The sequence below is a fragment of the Ranitomeya variabilis genome, chromosome 6, assembly GCF_051348905.1.
Source record: "Ranitomeya variabilis isolate aRanVar5 chromosome 6, aRanVar5.hap1, whole genome shotgun sequence".
In the NCBI taxonomy this organism is placed as follows: Eukaryota; Metazoa; Chordata; class Amphibia; order Anura; family Dendrobatidae; genus Ranitomeya; species Ranitomeya variabilis.
The window spans coordinates 72720623-72739294 of record NC_135237.1 but is presented as its reverse complement, the minus strand read 5'-3'; the positions used below and the strand labels follow the sequence as shown (position 1 = coordinate 72739294).

General features: G+C 43.0%; 1 protein-coding gene across 1 annotated transcript; it reads right to left on the bottom strand.

The window, feature by feature from the left end:
* Positions 1-470: 470 nt before the first annotated feature.
* On the bottom strand, positions 471-9758 carry XRCC2 (X-ray repair cross complementing 2). Its single transcript, XM_077268633.1, has 3 exons — positions 9602-9758; positions 7522-7603; positions 471-1364 (listed from the first exon to the last, which is right to left on the bottom strand). The coding sequence occupies exons 1-3, from the start codon at positions 9638-9640 to the stop codon at positions 640-642; spliced, it is 846 nt and encodes a 281-aa protein (XP_077124748.1). The 5' UTR covers positions 9641-9758; the 3' UTR covers positions 471-639.
* Between the last annotated feature and the right edge of the window lie 8914 nt (positions 9759-18672).

Here is an 18672-nt window from a genome sequence, read left to right as displayed (position 1 = left end):
AACTTCTGCTGGGGTGTTTATAGGTCGGAATAATCCCTTATATTTAGAAAATAATTTACGCTGGGGCTAACATTTGTATAAAAATGACAGTCATAGGGAGGTGATTAGTGATGAGCGAATATACTCGTTACTTGAGATTTCTCGAGCATGCTCAGGGATCCTCCGAGTATTTTTTAGTACTCGGAGATTTAGTTTTCATCGCCGCAGCTGAATGATTTACAGCTATTAGCCAGGCTAAGTACATGTGGGGGTTGCCTGGTTGCTAGGGAATCCCCACATGTAATCAAGCTGGCTAATAGCTGTAAATCATTCAGCTGCGGCGAAGAAAACTAAATCTCCGAGCACTAAAAAATACTCGGAGGACCCCGAGCGTGCTCGGGAAATCTCGAGTAACGAGCATATTCGCTCATCACTAGAGGTGATAGGTATTATTTCATTTAGCTTAGTAAAGAGAAGTCTAGGCACAAAAATAATAAAAAAAAGAACTTTATTGTCAGATAAAATAACTATCATTATCAAAGCTTGTTTGACTACATTGTAGATAAAATAATGAAAAAACTAAACCCTCACAGATACTGTGAATATTTTTCTTTTGGAGCCATACAGAGAGCTTCCATTAAACAAAGAACATTCTCTGGATCATGGGATGAACTTAGCTCCAGCTTCAGTTACCACAAATGAGCGCCTGATGACATTTTTGCCCTTCAGGTGGCAGGATGTAACAGAAAACATTGTGATATTGCTTTCATGTTTTTTCTCTTTTGAGAAAAATACTCGGTTGGTAGTGACATGCTGCCACAGTTTGCACAGATAGGGTTTGAAGTCTACAGCAGAAGACGCTTGCTTCTCAGAATGAGATGCTTCACTGGTTTCATTGTACATCTTCTGCATTATAGTTTGTGTGGAAGCAAAAAGAACCAGCTTGTACTCCTTTATCAATTTATCAAGAAGCTCTATGCATTTCCTGATATTCGACTCTTGTCTAGAAATGCTTTCTCCTCCATTATTGCGGTCGATCCAGTAGAAAGATGACAGACTATCTATGATTAACAGACACAGAGAAGGGCGGCTGCAAAACATGTTCTCGAGGGAGTAAAGTGTGAGGAGCAGCTGTACACTACTACTGCAGTAGACCAAGAAGAATCTGCTCAGACATTGCTTCACCATCTCTTCTTCACTTTGGGACAATCGGTGTTCGAGTATAGTGACCAGACGAAGCATGTCAAAGTGATAGTCTGTGTCTACATAGACCACCTCGACTTGTAAACCACCCTCTGAAACTGGCAAGATACATCGGGCGATTAGATGACAAAACATTTCTGTTTTTCCAGAGCCTTCTGGACCATGGAATTCAATTATATCACCTGTATGTGAAGAACCAGAGGAAAAGTTTATTCACATCTATTCTTCTGAAAACACATAAAACAACCATTATTACCAATCTGACTTACTGAACTTCACATAATAAGCACAAACAAGAGAAAAACCAACAAATGAGTTTTTTTTATTTTTTTTTTTAATATTTTGTTCTCAAAAGATCTAGAGATTATTTGTCTAAATCGGCCATAATCCAGAGAGGGGCAAGATTCCGAATTAAAATATTGTTGTTTTTGCAGATATAGGATGCATATATTTTAAAGAGTAACCATCATTTTAATTTTTATTTCATAAATCATTATTACACATGAAAATAAGCAACTTTGTAATATATCTTGTCAGAGAAATCTGCTTCTTTCTCTGCCAGAACTGATCATTTATTCCAAAATTCTCAATTCGTGGGTAAAATGTTTATTTGGTGAATACATGTTTTTACATTACTGAGATAGGAGACGACAGTTACTATAGTAGGTTATCTCTAGCTTCATTCTCCTGAATGTTTGCTTTCCAGTTAGGTGCAGCCAGTTTTTGTGCACTGCTACCAAGGAGGTACCGTATTTTTTGGACTATTAGACGCACTTTTCCCAAAAATTTTTTTGGGGAAAACGGGGGTGCATCTTATAGTCAGAATGTAATTAAATGTACTTACAGTTATCGTGGTGGCAGCAGGAGTCAGGCAATTCTTTCGGTGGTCCCACGCTGCAGGGCGATGATCTTGCTTCCATCCCAGCCTGGTGCGGATCGTTCGGCAGTCCTCAGTGATGCGGGGGGCTCCGGTGACATTTTGTGAAAGCTCGGAGGCCCCGCATGTCTATTGCCTCAATGCTATGGCCTCCAGGAAAATGGACACCGGAGGAGGCGCATGCACAGATTGAGATCTTGGTGCCGAGATCTCAATCTGTGCATGCGCCGCCTCTGGCGGTCATTTTCCCGGAGGCCACAGCATCGAGGCAATAGAAGTGCTGGGGGCTTCAGGGTTTCACAAAATGTCGCTGTAGCCCCCGCAACACCGTGCACTGCCAAACCTGCAGCACTGGGATGGGATTTCCCGGAGACCACCACATTGCAGCAATGGATGTGCGGGGGCTCTGGGCTTTCCCAAAATGTCGCAGTAGTCCCCCGCACAGCCGAACCTGCGCACCAGTCTCGGTCACATTGCCGGTCCACCAAAAAACCCCTGTGACTCCGCTCCACCAGCACTGTTGATCTCCCTGGGTAAGCTGAATTCAGGATTGTAAGACAGACCTCCATTTGACGTGTGATTTTTTTTTTTTTTTACAAAATAAAAAATTCTTCAGAGCGACGCGCTTCGACCACTACGGTGATCTTTGTCAGAGCTTTCACACAAACATCATCGTAGTGATCGAAACGCGTCCCTCCGTCTGCTTATCTGTCATTTGTTGTCCCGGATGTCTATACGGAAATTTAATGTCTTTTTGAATAAAGGAACAGATATTTTATCTTAAGGAGCTGAAAGAATTTGTCCTTATTTTGTCTACAACTCCACTTCCACCAGAACGGACTTCGGTGCACCTGTGTTTCATATGGTGAGCAGTTGAGACACATGTCTCGGGAGCTGTATGTCTGAATTATCAGGGACTTCATTTTATCTAATTTTTGGAGAATGCCTTTAAACAAAAGGAAGTAGTAGTAGTTTTTGTAGTATGTTTACTGTTTAAATATTCATATGCACAATGTCAAAATAACTTATTGCGCCCAGGCAGTAAGCATACTAATTACTACTTCTTCAAGTGGCTCTTTTTTTCCTGCTGCTTTTACAATGGAAATGAGAAGATCGTGTAAGCAGTTTGGCTCTAGTAGGCAGTCAGCAATGGTATAAACCAAAGCTGCTCATCCTTGAGGTAGCGTAAAATGGTTGGATGCTACTTTGACCACCACTTCTTAAAAGGGACTGTCAGCAGGATTTCACCCTTCAAACTAATTATATATGCTTGAAAATCTTTTAAAGAGAACCTGTCACCCCCAAAATCAAAGATGAGCTAAGCCCACCGGCATCAGGGGCTTATCTACAGCATTCTGTAATGCTGTAGATAAGCCCCCGATGTATCCAGAAAGATGAGAAAAAGAGGTTAGATTATATTCACCCAGGGGCGGTCCCGCTGCGGTCCGGTCCAATGGGCGTTGCGGTCCGGGGCCTCACACATCTAGACAAACTAGCCACACATCCACACTCCCACCTGTGGGAGTGGTTAAGGGTATATAATGTGACCAGGTTGTGGGTCACATGTTCCTCTATGGTTCCAGTGTTTGGACCTGAGTGGTGAAGGTCCTGGAAGTATGTGTTGGATTTCCTGGGAGTAGGAATCCTGAAGAGCACATGCCAGTGTGTTGGATTTCCTGGGAGTAGGAAATCCTGAATAGCACACTGGGCAGCCTGTGTTGGATTTCCTGGGAGTAGGAATCCTGAAGAGCACACTGGGCAGCCTGTGTTGGATTTCCTGGGAGTAGGAATCCTGAAGAGCACACTGGGCAGCCTGTGTTGGATTTCCTGGGAGTAGGAATCCTGAATTGCACATGGTGGGACTTCGCTACTGGTGACCTGGGTATTGGACAGTCTCAGCTGGGGATGGACGTCCTGAATAGTACCCGGACTGGCCACCTGTGTGATCCTGTGTAACCTGGGTGTTGGGAGGTGCTGGGAGTAGGACCGGATCCCTGAACAGCACGAGGTGAGGACCGGGATCTGCAGAGCCAGTGACAGCTGCGTGGGGAAGCTACAGTCCTTCGGTGGGTCTGGACTGACTAATGTGTGCCGGCCAGGCAAGTTGGTGATCCCTGTGAGGCAGCTTACCCGGAAGAGAGGACTGGCAAGGAGTCAGCAGGTGGAGCAGGAGCTCCCGTCAGGTACCTATACAGACTGTTGGTGCTTGTGTTGTTTTATTAACTGTATGGTCTCCCACGACAACTGAACGGAGTGAGGTTCATCGTGTTTAGAGACCGCGACCCAGAGTCATATGTGCTGTATGTGACTTGGGACATTGGTGAACTGTTCAGCGTACGGACACCCATGGTAACTGGGCGAAGTGAGAGGTCCAGCATGTTTAGTGTCCTTGAGTCAAAGCCATAAATGAAGTGTTTAAGACAAAGCTGCAAGTTAATATCACCAGTTGGTGCCTGTTGTGTTTCATGAAATGTATATAATGAACTGTGCATAACCCGGTTTATGACACTTTAATAAACCGCATGGACTGTTTTGTGTTCAAAAATCGTGCCGGACTACATTAATCCCGAGCCAAGCGAGTGTCCCCCAATACACTCAGTAAGAGCAATCTTACAACTCAGCATGTGCTCTTCAGAACACCTACTCCCAGGACATCCAACACAGGTTGTGCTCTTCAGGAAGTCTACTCCCAGGTCTATCCACACAGGTTACTCAGTGTGCTATTCAGGACGTCTGTCCCTACTGGGGACCGTCCAACACACAGGCATGTGACCTGTCCGGGTGCTATTCAGGACGTCTGTCCAACAACCCAGGCCACCAGGTCCAAAGCCCCACCATGTGCTCTTCATGGAGACGACACTCCCAACACGTAGGCTCTCCAGGACCTTCCCACATAGGCCACTCAGCGACCATGTGACCCACACCCTGGTCACATTATGAAGCTGTAACCACTACCACAGGTGGGAGTGTGTGTGTGGCTAGTTCGACCCGCCCATCTCTCATAACTAGCCTAGTAAGTCTCCCTTCACAACTATACGAACACTTGTGGGACTACAGGTCCCACAACATTACATCAGACTTACCACGCAGACTCCCTCTGCGACACATATCGGCCACTTACAATTCTGCCAGTCACTGTTTCACCGCCATTATAACAGATACGCCTTCATGCATATCCCGAGGAGCACACACAGCGCCCCCTAGCTGCCACAGGGGTCACTGCATCACAGGGGAAAATATCTGTATGGGGCCATGTGCAGCATTATATGGGGCAAATATCTGTATGGGGCCATGTGCAGCATTATATGGGGCAAATATCTAAATGGAGCATCTTATGGGGCCATAATCAAACTTTGTGCAGCATTATATGGGGCATATTTTAATATGAAATAAATATTTTTATTTAAAAAAAAAAAACCAAAACACAAATGAGTATGCATATTTGGTATCGCCACCTCCGGAATGACCCGACCTATTATAAAACTGTCCCACCAGTTAACCCCTTTAGTGAACACCGTTTAAAAAATTTAAAATAAATTAAAAAAAACGAGGTAAATAATGATGGTTTTTCATCATATTGCTGAACAAAAACTGGATTATAACACGATCAAAAAGACCAATGTAAATAAAAATGGAATCGCTGATAAAAAGCCATCTCCAGCAAAAAACAAGCCGCCATACAGCTCAAATCATTTGAAAAATAAAAAAGTTAAAATATATATTTTTAATGAAATAGTTTGTCATTTCTGTAGTGATGACAGCCCGGCAAAATTGAGGTGCCCATCACCAGAAGCCTGAGCTGGTCATTACAACGCACTGGTCACTACAACAGCAGGTTGTAATTTTCACTCGTAACATCCGCTAATGCTTATTTCTGAAAAACACCCATGAAGTCAAAATTGTCACTATAGATAGTGTAGATAAATTTCCAAAGGGGTTTTAGATTCCAAAATGGGGTCACTTGAAGGGGGATTCTGCTCTTCTAGCACTTAGCGGCTCTGTATGTGGAGTCCAAAAACTATTCTATGAAAATCTGCGCTCCAGGAGGCAAATAGCGCTCTGTTCCTTCCGAGTCTAGACGTGTGGCTAATCAGTACTGTACAGCCACATATGGGGTATCTCTACATTGTGGGAAAAATTTTGGTGCCATTTTTACCCATTCCCCAGTGTGAAGATGTAAAATCTGGAGCAAAACCAAAATGGTGTCACTTTTGTGTATTTTCTGTCATATAGACCCCTCAAAGTCACTTCAAAAGTGATGTGGTCCCTAAATAAAAGGGTTTTGTAAATTGTGTTGAAAAAATAAGAAACCGCTCGTCAACTTTTAACACTTATATCTTCCTAACCAAAAAAAAAAAAAAAAGATATTTAAAAGATTGTGCTGATGTAAAGTAGACATGTGGGAAATGTTATTTTGTGTGACATAACGCTCTGATTTAAGGGCATATAAATAAAAAAAAAGTTTAAAAATTGCAACGATTTTTTCTCATTTCTTTTTGTCTTGTTTTTGACAATGTGTTTTTTCCGTGTTATGCTTTAAATAAAAGTTGCTTTATTTTTTATATTTCTTGGTTTTTTGCTTTGACAAAACGCTATATTTTTAGGTGAGGATTCCATGCAGTTTTGATGCGTTTCAGTGGCTAAAACACACCAAAAACGCATTTGTGCATTTTTTTGCTGCAGATTTTCCGCATATAATGTAAGTCTTTGGGGAAAATCTGCATAGAAAACGCTGAGTCACTGCAAGAGGAAGTGACATGCACCGTAGGTCAGTATACAGAGGGTTAAAAAGACGCACAGTAGGAATCAGATTTCTATAAATCTTATCCACTCTGCTGGAACTGTAAAGGTACCGTCACACTCAGCAACTTTCCAACGATCACGACCAGCGATACGACCTGGCCGTGATCGTTGGAAAGTCCTTGTGTGGTCGCTGGGGAGCTGTCACACAGACAGCTCTCCAGCGACCAACGATGCCGAAGTCCCCGGGTAACCAGGGTAAACATCGGGTTAATAAGCGCAGGGCCGCGCTTAGTAACCCAATGTTTACCCTGGTTACCATTGTAAATGTAAAAAAAAAAAACACATACTCACATTCCGGTGCCTGTCACGTCCCCGGGCGTCCGCTTCCCTGCACTCCTCCTGCATCCTGTGTAAGCGCGGCCGTAAAGCAGAGCGGTGACGTCACCGCTGTGCTCTGATGTACGGCCGGACGGCGCTGACACAGGATGCACAGAAAATTGTTTTGACAATGCAGTGCAAATGTTCATTAGTTTTCTGGTGACTGCTTTTCAGAAGGCGACAGTGTGACCGTCCTCTGCCCGTCTAACTAACAATACAGCAGTCAGCTGTACCTGTATGATGGCATGAAGAAGACCAAATAAAGTGCACAAAAATGTGCTCCAGGAATAATACGCTATAAAATACGGAAATATAGCAAATGCATATTGTGAATAGTTTACCATGCAAAGGGCAATCTCCATTGGCAAAAAGCAAAGGCTCCAGTTCCTTCAGAGAAGCGCGTCCCTCCAGTCTTGCAAGAAGCTTAAAAACATTACAAAAAACACACCTGAAATAACCATTGGCTATAACACATATACCAGACTGAACATTGCAGAACTGTATTGCTCAGAGCAGAAGAAAACACGAACCACATTTCAATGCATCAAGTGATGTATACATCAGGAGGGGAATCATATTAGGCAAGTTCCCAGCATAAGAAGATCACCTTGTCGTTGGCTGCTGGGCATACATGAATTGGCCAAATTATGCGTGCGCCAAGTATCTTCGTTTTTTTCCAGAGTGCATACAAGCATCCTGAAATGGATTTTGAAGGAGTAAGTACACCTGTCTCATCAGGTCTAAGACATCTATTAAAGAACGTAGGAGTGAAATCTGGTAACAGATCCTCTTTAACCCCTTTACCCACAGGGCGATTTTCTACATTTGCGCTTACATTTTTTACTCCTTTTCTTCCAAGGGCCATAACTTTTCTATTTTTTCATTGACATGGTCGTATTAAGTTTTATTTGTGGAATGAGTTGTATAGTTTTGAATGACACCATTTGATGTACAGGAAGCCAAACAAAACAAAAAAAATCCTTAAAAAATGCAATTCTGAAGTTTTCAGGTTTTATTTTTACAGTGTTGATTGTATGATTACAGTCAGCAAGATTATGGCGATACCAAACTTATACAGGTTTTTTTTGGTTAAATTGTGGTAAAAAACTCAAACATTAGTAAAAAATGTCCAATGTTGCCATTTTTGGAGACCCGTAACCAGGGCTGTGGAGTCAGAGTCATGGACTCAGAACCCATTTTGGTGGACTCAGAGCTTTGGCTTATCGACTACACAGCCCTGCCCGTAGCTTATTCATTTTTATGTCAATGGAGCTGTGTGCAGGCTTGGATTTTGTGTGGTGAAGTGTTTACCATCTTGGGATAGATATGACATTTTAGTTGTTTCTTATTACATTTTTTTTTTGTGTTGCGGTGACATTGTGATTTGCTTTTCTCTCTATAATATTTATAGATTAATTAATTTTATCAATTTTATATTGATCTTTTGTGAACGCAGAGATACCAAATACGATTATTTTTTGTAAATTTATTTTTATTGAGGGAAAAGAGGGGCGATTTGAATTTTTATACAACTTGGAGGGATAGCTGCGCAGTGCATACATGAACGTATGGGGATGGATAGCTGCGCAGGGCAAACATGTATGTGTGGGGTGAAGAGGGATAGCTGTGCAGAGCATACATGTATGTATGGGGGTGGGGAGGGGTAGCTGTGCAGGGCAACATGTATATATGGGGATGGATAGCTGCGCAGGGCAAACATGTATGTATGGGGGTGAGGAGGGATAGATGTGCAGAGCATACATGTATATATGGGGAGGGATAGCTGCGCAGGGCATACATGGATGTATAGGGATGGGGGAATAACTGTGCAGGGCATACATGTATATACAGGGAGGGATAGCTGCGCCGGGCAAACATGGATGTATGGGGAGGGATAGCTACGCAGGGCATACATGGATGTATGGGGGTTGGGGAATAACTGTAGGGCATACATGGATGTATAGGGAGGGATAGCTGAGCAGGGCATACATGGATGTATAGGGGGGAATAACTGTGTAGGGCATACATGCGTGTATAGGGAGGGATAGCTGCGCAGGGCACAGCTCGTCCATATGACGTCACATGTTATGGTCATGTGACATGCTGTTTACATGTCCAAGCGCTAATCCTGCCGATGGACGGTAAGATGAGATCACGTGATTACATCGCATGTCACATAGCTGGCCTGTGCGGACGAGCTGCTGCGGCTCTTGCAGTCACGTGGCCGAAAATGAAAGTAAAGTGATCGCTTCATTCCAGTCCTTAAATTTCTTCCCTAGACTGCTGGAAAAACATAGCGGTGTAACGAGCAACGGAACTACTTGTTCAGCTGCTCATGAGGACACGGACGCTTTAGTTCCCTGCAGCTGAGCTGTATGGCCTCCTCCTGTACGGGCCGCACTGCTCCGGATCGGAGGTTACCTGGGTGCCGGACTCTGCTTTCCGGAAGTCATCGCTCATTGCCACACAGAGCTCAGCAACCGGGAGAAGCTGCAGGGTCTACAGAGCGCAGGATACGGCTATGACGTCATGACCATGTGATCGTGTGAGAAGGAGAGGCTATATCGGTCATGTGATCTGTCAGCTGCTGGTGATGGTGGAAGGAGGAGGTGACAGAGCTGGGCGTCAGGTGGAAGGGAACAGCAGAGCTGTGTGTGTAACATGGCTATATATTATACAAGGAGCAGAGCTGTGTGTAACATGGCTATATATCATACAAGGAGCAGAGCTGTGTGTGTAACATGGCTATATATTATACAAGGAGCAGAGCTGTGTGTGTAACATGGCTATATATTATACAAGGAGCAGAGCTGTGTGTGTAACATGGCTATATATTATACAAGGAGCAGAGCTGTGTGTGTAACATGGCTATATATTATACAAGGAGCACAGCTGTGTGTGTAACATGGCTATATATTATACAAGGAGCAGAGCTGTGTGTGTAACATGGCTATATATTATACAAGGAGCAGAGCTGTGTGTGTAACATGGCTATATATTATACAAGGAGCAGAGCTGTGTGTGTAACATGGCTATATGCACATGCTCCTTGTATAATATATAGCCATGTTGCGCTCACAGCTCTACTCCTTGTATAATATATAGCCATGTTACACACACAGCTCTGCTCCTTGTATAATATATAGCCATGTTACACACACAGCTCTGCTCCTTGTATAATATATAGCCATGTTACACACACAGCTCTGCTCCTTGTATAATATATAGCCATGTTACACACACAGCTCTGCTCCTTGTATAATATATAGCCATGTTACACACACAGCTCTGCTCCTTGTATAATATATAGCCATGTTACACACACAGCTCTGCTCCTTGTATAATATATAGCCATGTTACACACACAGCTCTGCTCCTTGTATAATATATAGCCATGTTACACACACAGCTCTGCTCCTTGTATAATATATAGCCATGTTACACACACAGCTCTGCTCCTTGTATAATATATAGCCATGTTACACACACAGCTCTGCTCCTTGTATAATATATAGCCATGTTACACACAGCTCTGCTCCTTGTATAATATATAGCCATGTTACACACACCGCTCTGCTCCTTGTATAATATATAGCCATGTTACACACACAGCTCTGCTCCCTGTATAATATATAGCCATGTTACACACACAGCTCTGCTCCTTGTATAATATATAGCCATGTTACACACACAGCTCTGCTCCCTGTATAATATATAGCCGTGTTACACACACAGCTCTGCTCCTTGTATAATATATAGCCATGTTACACACACAGCTCTGCTCCTTGTATAATATATAGCCATGTTACACACAGCTCTGCTCCTTGTATAATATATAGCCATGTTACACACACAGCTCTGCTCCTTGTATAGTATATAGCCATGTTACACACACAGCTCTGCTCCTTGTATAATATATAGCCATGCTGCACACACAGCTCTGCTCCTTGTATAGTATATAGCCATGTTACACACACAGCTCTGCTCCTTGTATAATATATAGCCATGTTACACACACAGCTCTGCTCCTTGTATAATATATAGCCATGTTACACACAGCTCTGCTCCTTGTATAATATATAGCCATGTTACACACACCGCTCTGCTCCTTGTATAATATATAGCCATGTTACACACACAGCTCTGCTCCCTGTATAATATATAGCCATGTTACACACACAGCTCTGCTCCTTGTATAATATATAGCCATGTTACACACACAGCTCTGCTCCCTGTATAATATATAGCCGTGTTACACACACAGCTCTGCTCCTTGTATAATATATAGCCATGTTACACACACAGCTCTGCTCCTTGTATAATATATAGCCATGTTACACACAGCTCTGCTCCTTGTATAATATATAGCCATGTTACACACAGCTCTGCTCCTTGTATAGTATATAGCCATGTTACACACACAGCTCTGCTCCTTGTATAATATATAGCCATGCTGCACACACAGCTCTGCTCCTTGTATAGTATATAGCCATGTTACACACACAGCTCTGCTCCTTGTATAATATATAGCCATGTTACACACACAGCTCTGCTCCTTGTATAGTATATAGCCATGTTACACACACAGCTCTGCTCCTTGTATAGTATATAGCCATGTTACACACACAGCTCTGCTCCTTGTATAATATATAGCCATGTTACACACACAGCTCTGCTCCTTGTATAGTATATAGCCATGTTACACACACAGCTCTGCTCCTTGTATAATATATAGCCATGTTACACACACAGCTCTGCTCCTTGTATAATATATAGCCATGTTACACACAGCTCTGCTCCTTGTATAATATATAGCCATGTTACACACACAGCTCTGCTCCCTGTATAATATATAGCCATGTTACACACAGCTCTGCTCCTTGTATAATATATAGCCATGTTACACACACAGCACTGCTCCTTGTATAATATATAGCCATGTTACACACACAGCTCTGCTCCCTGTATAATATATAGCCATGTTACACACAGCTCTGCTCCTTGTGTAATATATAGCCATGTTACACACACAGCTCTGCTCCTTGTATAATATATAGCCATGTTACACACACAGCTCTGCTCCTTGTATAGTATATAGCCATGTTACACACACAGCTCTGCTCCTTGTATAATATATAGCCATGTTACACACACAGCTCTGCTCCTTGTATAGTATATAGCCATGTTACACACACAGCTCTGCTCCTTGTATAATATATAGCCATGTTACACACACAGCTCTGCTCCTTGTATAATATATAGCCATGTTACACACAGCTCTGCTCCTTGTATAATATATAGCCATGTTACACACACCGCTCTGCTCCTTGTATAATATATAGCCATGTTACACACACAGCACTGCTCCTTGTATAATATATAGCCATGTTACACACACAGCTCTGCTCCCTGTATAATATATAGCCATGTTACACACAGCTCTGCTCCTTGTGTAATATATAGCCATGTTGCACACACAGCTCTGCTCCTTGTATAATATATAGCCATGTTACACACAGCTCTGCTCCTTGTATGATATATAGCCATGTTACACACACAGCTCTGCTCCTTGTATGATATATAGCCATATTACACACACCGCTCTGCTCCTTGTATAATATATAGCCATGTTACACACACAGCTCTGCTCCTTGTATAATATATAGCCATGTTACACACACAGCTCTGCTCCTTGTATAATATATAGCCATGTTACACACAGCTCTGCTCCTTGTATAATATATAGCCATGTTACACACACAGCTCTGCTCCTTGTATAATATATAGCCATGTTACACACACAGCTCTGCTCCTTGTATGATATATAGCCATGTTACACACAGCTCTGCTCCTTGTATAATATATAGCCATGTTACACACAGCTCTGCTCCTTGTATAATATATAGCCATGTTACACACAGCTCTGCTCCTTGTATAATATATAGCCATGTTACACACACAGCTCTGCTCCCTGTATAATATATAGCCATGTTACACACACAGCTCTGCTCCTTGTATAGTATATAGCCATGTTACACACACAGCTCTGCTCCTTGTATAATATATAGCCATGTTACACACACAGCTCTGCTCCTTGTATAATATATAGCCATGTTACACACACAGCTGTGCTCCTTGTATAATATATAGCCATGTTACACACAGCTCTGCTCCTTGTATAGTATATAGCCATGTTACACACACAGCTCTGCTCCTTGTACAGTATATAGCCATGTTACACACACAGCTCTGCTCCTTGTATAATATATAGCCATGTTACACACACAGCTCTGCTCCTTGTATAATATATAGCCATGTTACACACACAGCTGTGCTCCTTGTATAATATATAGCCATGTTACACACAGCTCTGCTCCTTGTATAATATATAGCCATGTTACACACAGCTCTGCTCCTTGTATAATATATAGCCATGTTACACACACAGCTCTGCTCCTTGTATAATATATAGCCATGTTACACACACAGCTCCGCTCCTTGTATAATATATAGCCATGTTACACACAGCTCTGCTCCTTGTATGATATATAGCCATGTTACACACAGCTCTGCTCCTTGTATAATATATAGCCATGTTACACACACAGCTCTGCTCCTTGTATAATATATAGCCATGTTACACACACAGCTCGGCTCCTTGTATAATATATAGCCATGTTACACACACAGATCTGCTCCTTGTATAATATATAACCATATTACACACAGCTCTGCTCCTTGTATAATATATAGCCATGTTGCGCTCACAGCTCTACTCCTTGTATAATATATAGCCATGTTACGCACACAGCTCTGCTCCTTGTGTAATATATAGCCATGTTACACACACATCTCTGCTCCTTGTGTAATATATAGCCATGTTACACACAGCTCTGCTCCTTGTATAATATATAGCCATGTTACACACACAGCTCTGCTCCTTGTATAATATATAGCCATGTTACACACACAGCTCTGCTCCTTGTATAGTATATAGCCATGTTACACACACAGCTCTGCTCCTTGTATGATATATAGCCATGTTACACACAGCTCTGCTCCTTGTATAATATATAGCCATGTTACACACACAGCTCTGCTCCTTGTACAATATATAGCCATGTTACACACACAGCTCTGCTCCTTGTATAATATATAGCCATGTTACACACAGCTCTGCTCCTTGTATGATATATAGCCATGTTGCACACACAGCTCTGCTCCTTGTATAATATATAGCCATGTTACACACAGCTCTGCTCCTTGTATAATATATAGCCATGTTACACACACAGCTCTGCTCCCTGTATAATATATAGCCATGTTACACACACAGCTCTGCTCCTTGTATAATATATAGCCATGTTACACACACAGCTCTGCTCCTTGTATAATATATAGCCATGTTACACACAGCTCTGCTCCTTGTATAATATATAGCCATGCTGCACACACAGCTCTGCTCCTTGTATAATATATAGCCATGCTGCACACACAGCTCTGCTCCTTGTATAGTATATAGCCATGTTACACACACAGCTCTGCTCCTTGTATAATATATAGCCATGTTACACACAGCTCTGCTCCTTGTATAATATATAGCCATGTTACACACACAGCTCTGCTCCTTGTATAATATATAGCCATGTTACACACACAGCTGTGCTCCTTGTATAATATATAGCCATGTTGCACACACAGCTCTGCTCCCTGTATAATATATAGCCATGTTACACACAGCTCTGCTCCTTGTATAATATATAGCCATGTTACACACACAGCTCTGCTCCTTGTATAATATATAGCCATGTTACACACACAGCTGTGCTCCTTGTATAATATATAGCCATGTTGCACACACAGCTCTGCTCCCTGTATAATATATAGCCATGTTACACACAGCTCTGCTCCTTGTATAATATATAGCCATGTTACACACAGCTCTGCTCCTTGTATAATATATAGCCATGTTACACACAGCTCTGCTCCTTGTATAATATATAACCATGTTACACACAGCTCTGCTTCTTGTATAATATATAGCCATGTTACGCACACAGCTCTGCTCCTTGTATAATATATAGCCATGTTACACACAGCTCTGCTCCTTGTATAATATATAGCCATGTTACACACAGCTCTGCTCCTTGTATAATATATAACCATGTTACACACAGCTCTGCTTCTTGTATAATATATAGCCATGTTGCGCACACAGCTCTGCTCCTTGTATAATGTATAGCCATGTTACGCACACAGCTCTGCTCCTTGTATAATATATAGCCATGTTACGCACACAGCTCTGCTCCTTGTATAATATATAGCCATGTTACACACACAGCTCTGCTCCTTGTATAATATATAGCCATGTTACACACACAGCTCTGCTCCTTGTATAATATATAGCCATGTTACACACACAGCTCCGCTCCTTGTATAATATATAGCCATGTTACACACAGCTCTGCTCCTTGTATGATATATAGCCATGTTACACACAGCTCTGCTCCTTGTATAATATATAGCCGTGTTACACACACAGCTCTGCTCCTTGTATAATATATAGCCATGTTACACACACAGCTCTGCTCCTTGTATAATATATAGCCATGTTACACACACAGCTCTGCTCCTTGTATGATATATAGCCATGTTACACACACAGCTCTGCTCCTTGTATAATATATAGCCATGTTGCACACACAGCTCCGCTCCTTGTATAATATATAGCCATGTTACACACACAGCTCCGCTCCTTGTATAATATATAGCCATGTTACACACAGCTCTGCTCCTTGTATGATATATAGCCATGTTACACACAGCTCTGCTCCTTGTATAATATATAGCCATGTTACACACACAGCTCTGCTCCTTGTATAATATATAGCCATGTTACACACACAGCTCAGCTCCTTGTATAATATATAGCCATGTTACACACACAGATCTGCTCCTTGTATAATATATAACCATGTTACACACAGCTCTGCTCCTTGTATAATATATAGCCATGTTGCGCTCACAGCTCTACTCCTTGTATAATATATAGCCATGTTACGCACACAGCTCTGCTCCTTGTGTAATATATAGCCATGTTACACACACATCTCTGCTCCTTGTGTAATATATAGCCATGTTACACACAGCTCTGCTCCTTGTATAATATATAGCCATGTTACACACACAGCTCTGCTCCTTGTATAATATATAGCCATGTTACACACACAGCTCTGCTCCTTGTATAGTATATAGCCATGTTACACACACAGCTCTGCTCCTTGTATAATATATAGCCATGTTACACACACAGCTCTGCTCCTTGTATAATATATAGCCATGTTGCACACACAGCTCTGCTCCTTGTATAATATATAGCCATGTTACACACACAGATGTTGCAGACACAGCTCTGTTTCCATTCAGTGACAGTAAGCAGAGAAAGACATGCAGGTTGGACCTTATGTATATGCAGCGCCCCAGAGTCCTGATCGTTGCAGTGATATTATTCTTCCACTAGGGGGAGTGATGTTACTTCTGAAGGCAATAAAGGAGATCTCTTTGCCAGGTATCACAAACCATACAGCACACTTCACACTCCAGTCCACCAGGGGGAGCCTTGCTCCTAATCACTAGGGCACTCCTCACAATTAGGTAAAACTGGTGGGCTGGATAGGAAGTTAGTCAGACGCTGACTGGGCTTCTCCCAGGCAGTTCCTGTCAGGCAGACAGAGGGGAAGGAGGAACATCACAGAGCTGCAGACAGAGAGGTCCCTGACAGGGGTGGGATCCTGTCAGAGGCCTAGACAGAGGGCCACGGAGCTGTGCCTGCCCCACGTGCGGCAGCATCCTAAGGAAGGACACGAAAGAGAATTGTATTGTAGCGGGTGAGAAACGAAGTCATAGCACAAGGAGAGGAATCCAGAGGAAGTTCTGCCCTGCAAAAGGCTGCCTCCTTCTGAGGCGCAGAATCTGGTAGCCGGAACACCGAGGGAGCAATCGTCTCCAAGCCTTGCTTCAGAGACCGGCAGGACAGTCAATTCCACGTTAGCTGCCCGACCATATACCCAGGAGGCACGGTGGCAACTTGTGGGGGTCGGGGCGTCTCTAGGGTCCCTGTAAAAAGCCTCAGGCCACCAGTCATACGGGTTTGTCCTATCCACACCATCTGGGGGACAGAGAGAAAGAGATATTCCATCTACTATAGTTGTGAGGACCTTAACCGAGAAGCTCAGCAGGGAGGTACTACAACACACAGGCGCTAGAGGAAGGCTACTGATTTCCACCTGGATAAGGAGACTCTGGATTTGCCTTCAGACCGGCTGGACTCTGCCTACCCTGTGGTCTGTACCTTGGACTGTGGATGCTGAAGCCTTCAGTAAAGGTAAAGAGACTGCAACCTTGTGTCCTCGTTATTCACTGCACCTCACACCATCCACCATCTACACCTCTGGGAAGCCCTGGGGATACACTTCACCTGTGGGAAGGTATACCATCTAGCTGCCATCACATCACCCCAGCGGACCCCTAAACAGCGTTGGTCACCCTGACCGAATACCACAGGTGGCGTCACGAACATTATCCCATAAAAACTTCCTTTTATTGGACACCCCTCAAAAGGCCACGGACCGGGTCAGGCCACCGTGACATCCCCACTGAGAACCGAAGGGCCCGGTACCGAGTACCCCATTGCCCTTACATGGGGGCGCTCCAAATCCATAAGATAAAGGTAAAAGCAATCATTCCATTACTCGTGACCAAGAAGAGCGACACCCCTAGGACCGTACCAGTTCTTCGAGGTCGGGTTTGGGGCAGATGTACAGCATTATAGAATCCTGTATATCAGCCCTGAAAAGTGGTGGCTGTATCTCATATCAGCCTAAGCGGTTGACAGGTTCCCTTTAAGCACTGTTGCTGCCAGCTGAAGCAGGATACATGCACTATGGTCATGGTATAAAGCATGGACTGTGATTATAGACTATACTGGCGGGAGATACAAACACTCTGGACCAACAAAAAGTTGGGAGACAGTGGGTATTGCCTGTTACGGGGCAGTGAAGCCATCGGCCCTAGGATTGGATCTTGTGGACTTGGGACATTGGATTGTGACCATCTACCCAGAATTGCTGTAAGACCATGGATATAAGGAATAAAAAATAGTTCCAGCGTTAATCTGCCTAGGTGATTGTTTATAACAGGTTTTCTTCTCACGACTCTTCTATGAAGGCCATATTTCTGCAGGTGTCTCTGAACAGTAGAACAATGTACCACAGCTTCAGAGTCTGCTACATTTTTTCTGAAGATCTATTGGGGTTCTGACTTGCTTCTCTAGCAATCCTACCAGCAGCTCTCACTGAAATTTAACTTGGTCTTCCAGACCTTATCTTGACCTCCACTGTTCTTGTTAACTGACATTTCTTAGTTACATTTTGAACTGAGAGAAGGACAACTTAAAAACAATTTTCTGTCTTCTTATAGCCTTCCCCTCCTTT

Bases quoted from the DNA above. Each gene is read 5' to 3' on its own strand.
- XRCC2 (XM_077268633.1), bottom strand. From the start codon at position 9,640: ATGAGCGATGACTTCCGGAAAGCAGAGTCCGGCACCCAG. The intron at 7,604-9,601 runs GTAACCTCCGAT...AATGTTTTTAAG, and splicing joins AAGCAGAGTCCGGCACCCAG to CTTCTTGCAAGACTGGAGGG. The intron at 1,365-7,521 runs GTAAACTATTCA...CTTCACATACAG, and splicing joins TGGAGATTGCCCTTTGCATG to GTGATATAATTGAATTCCAT.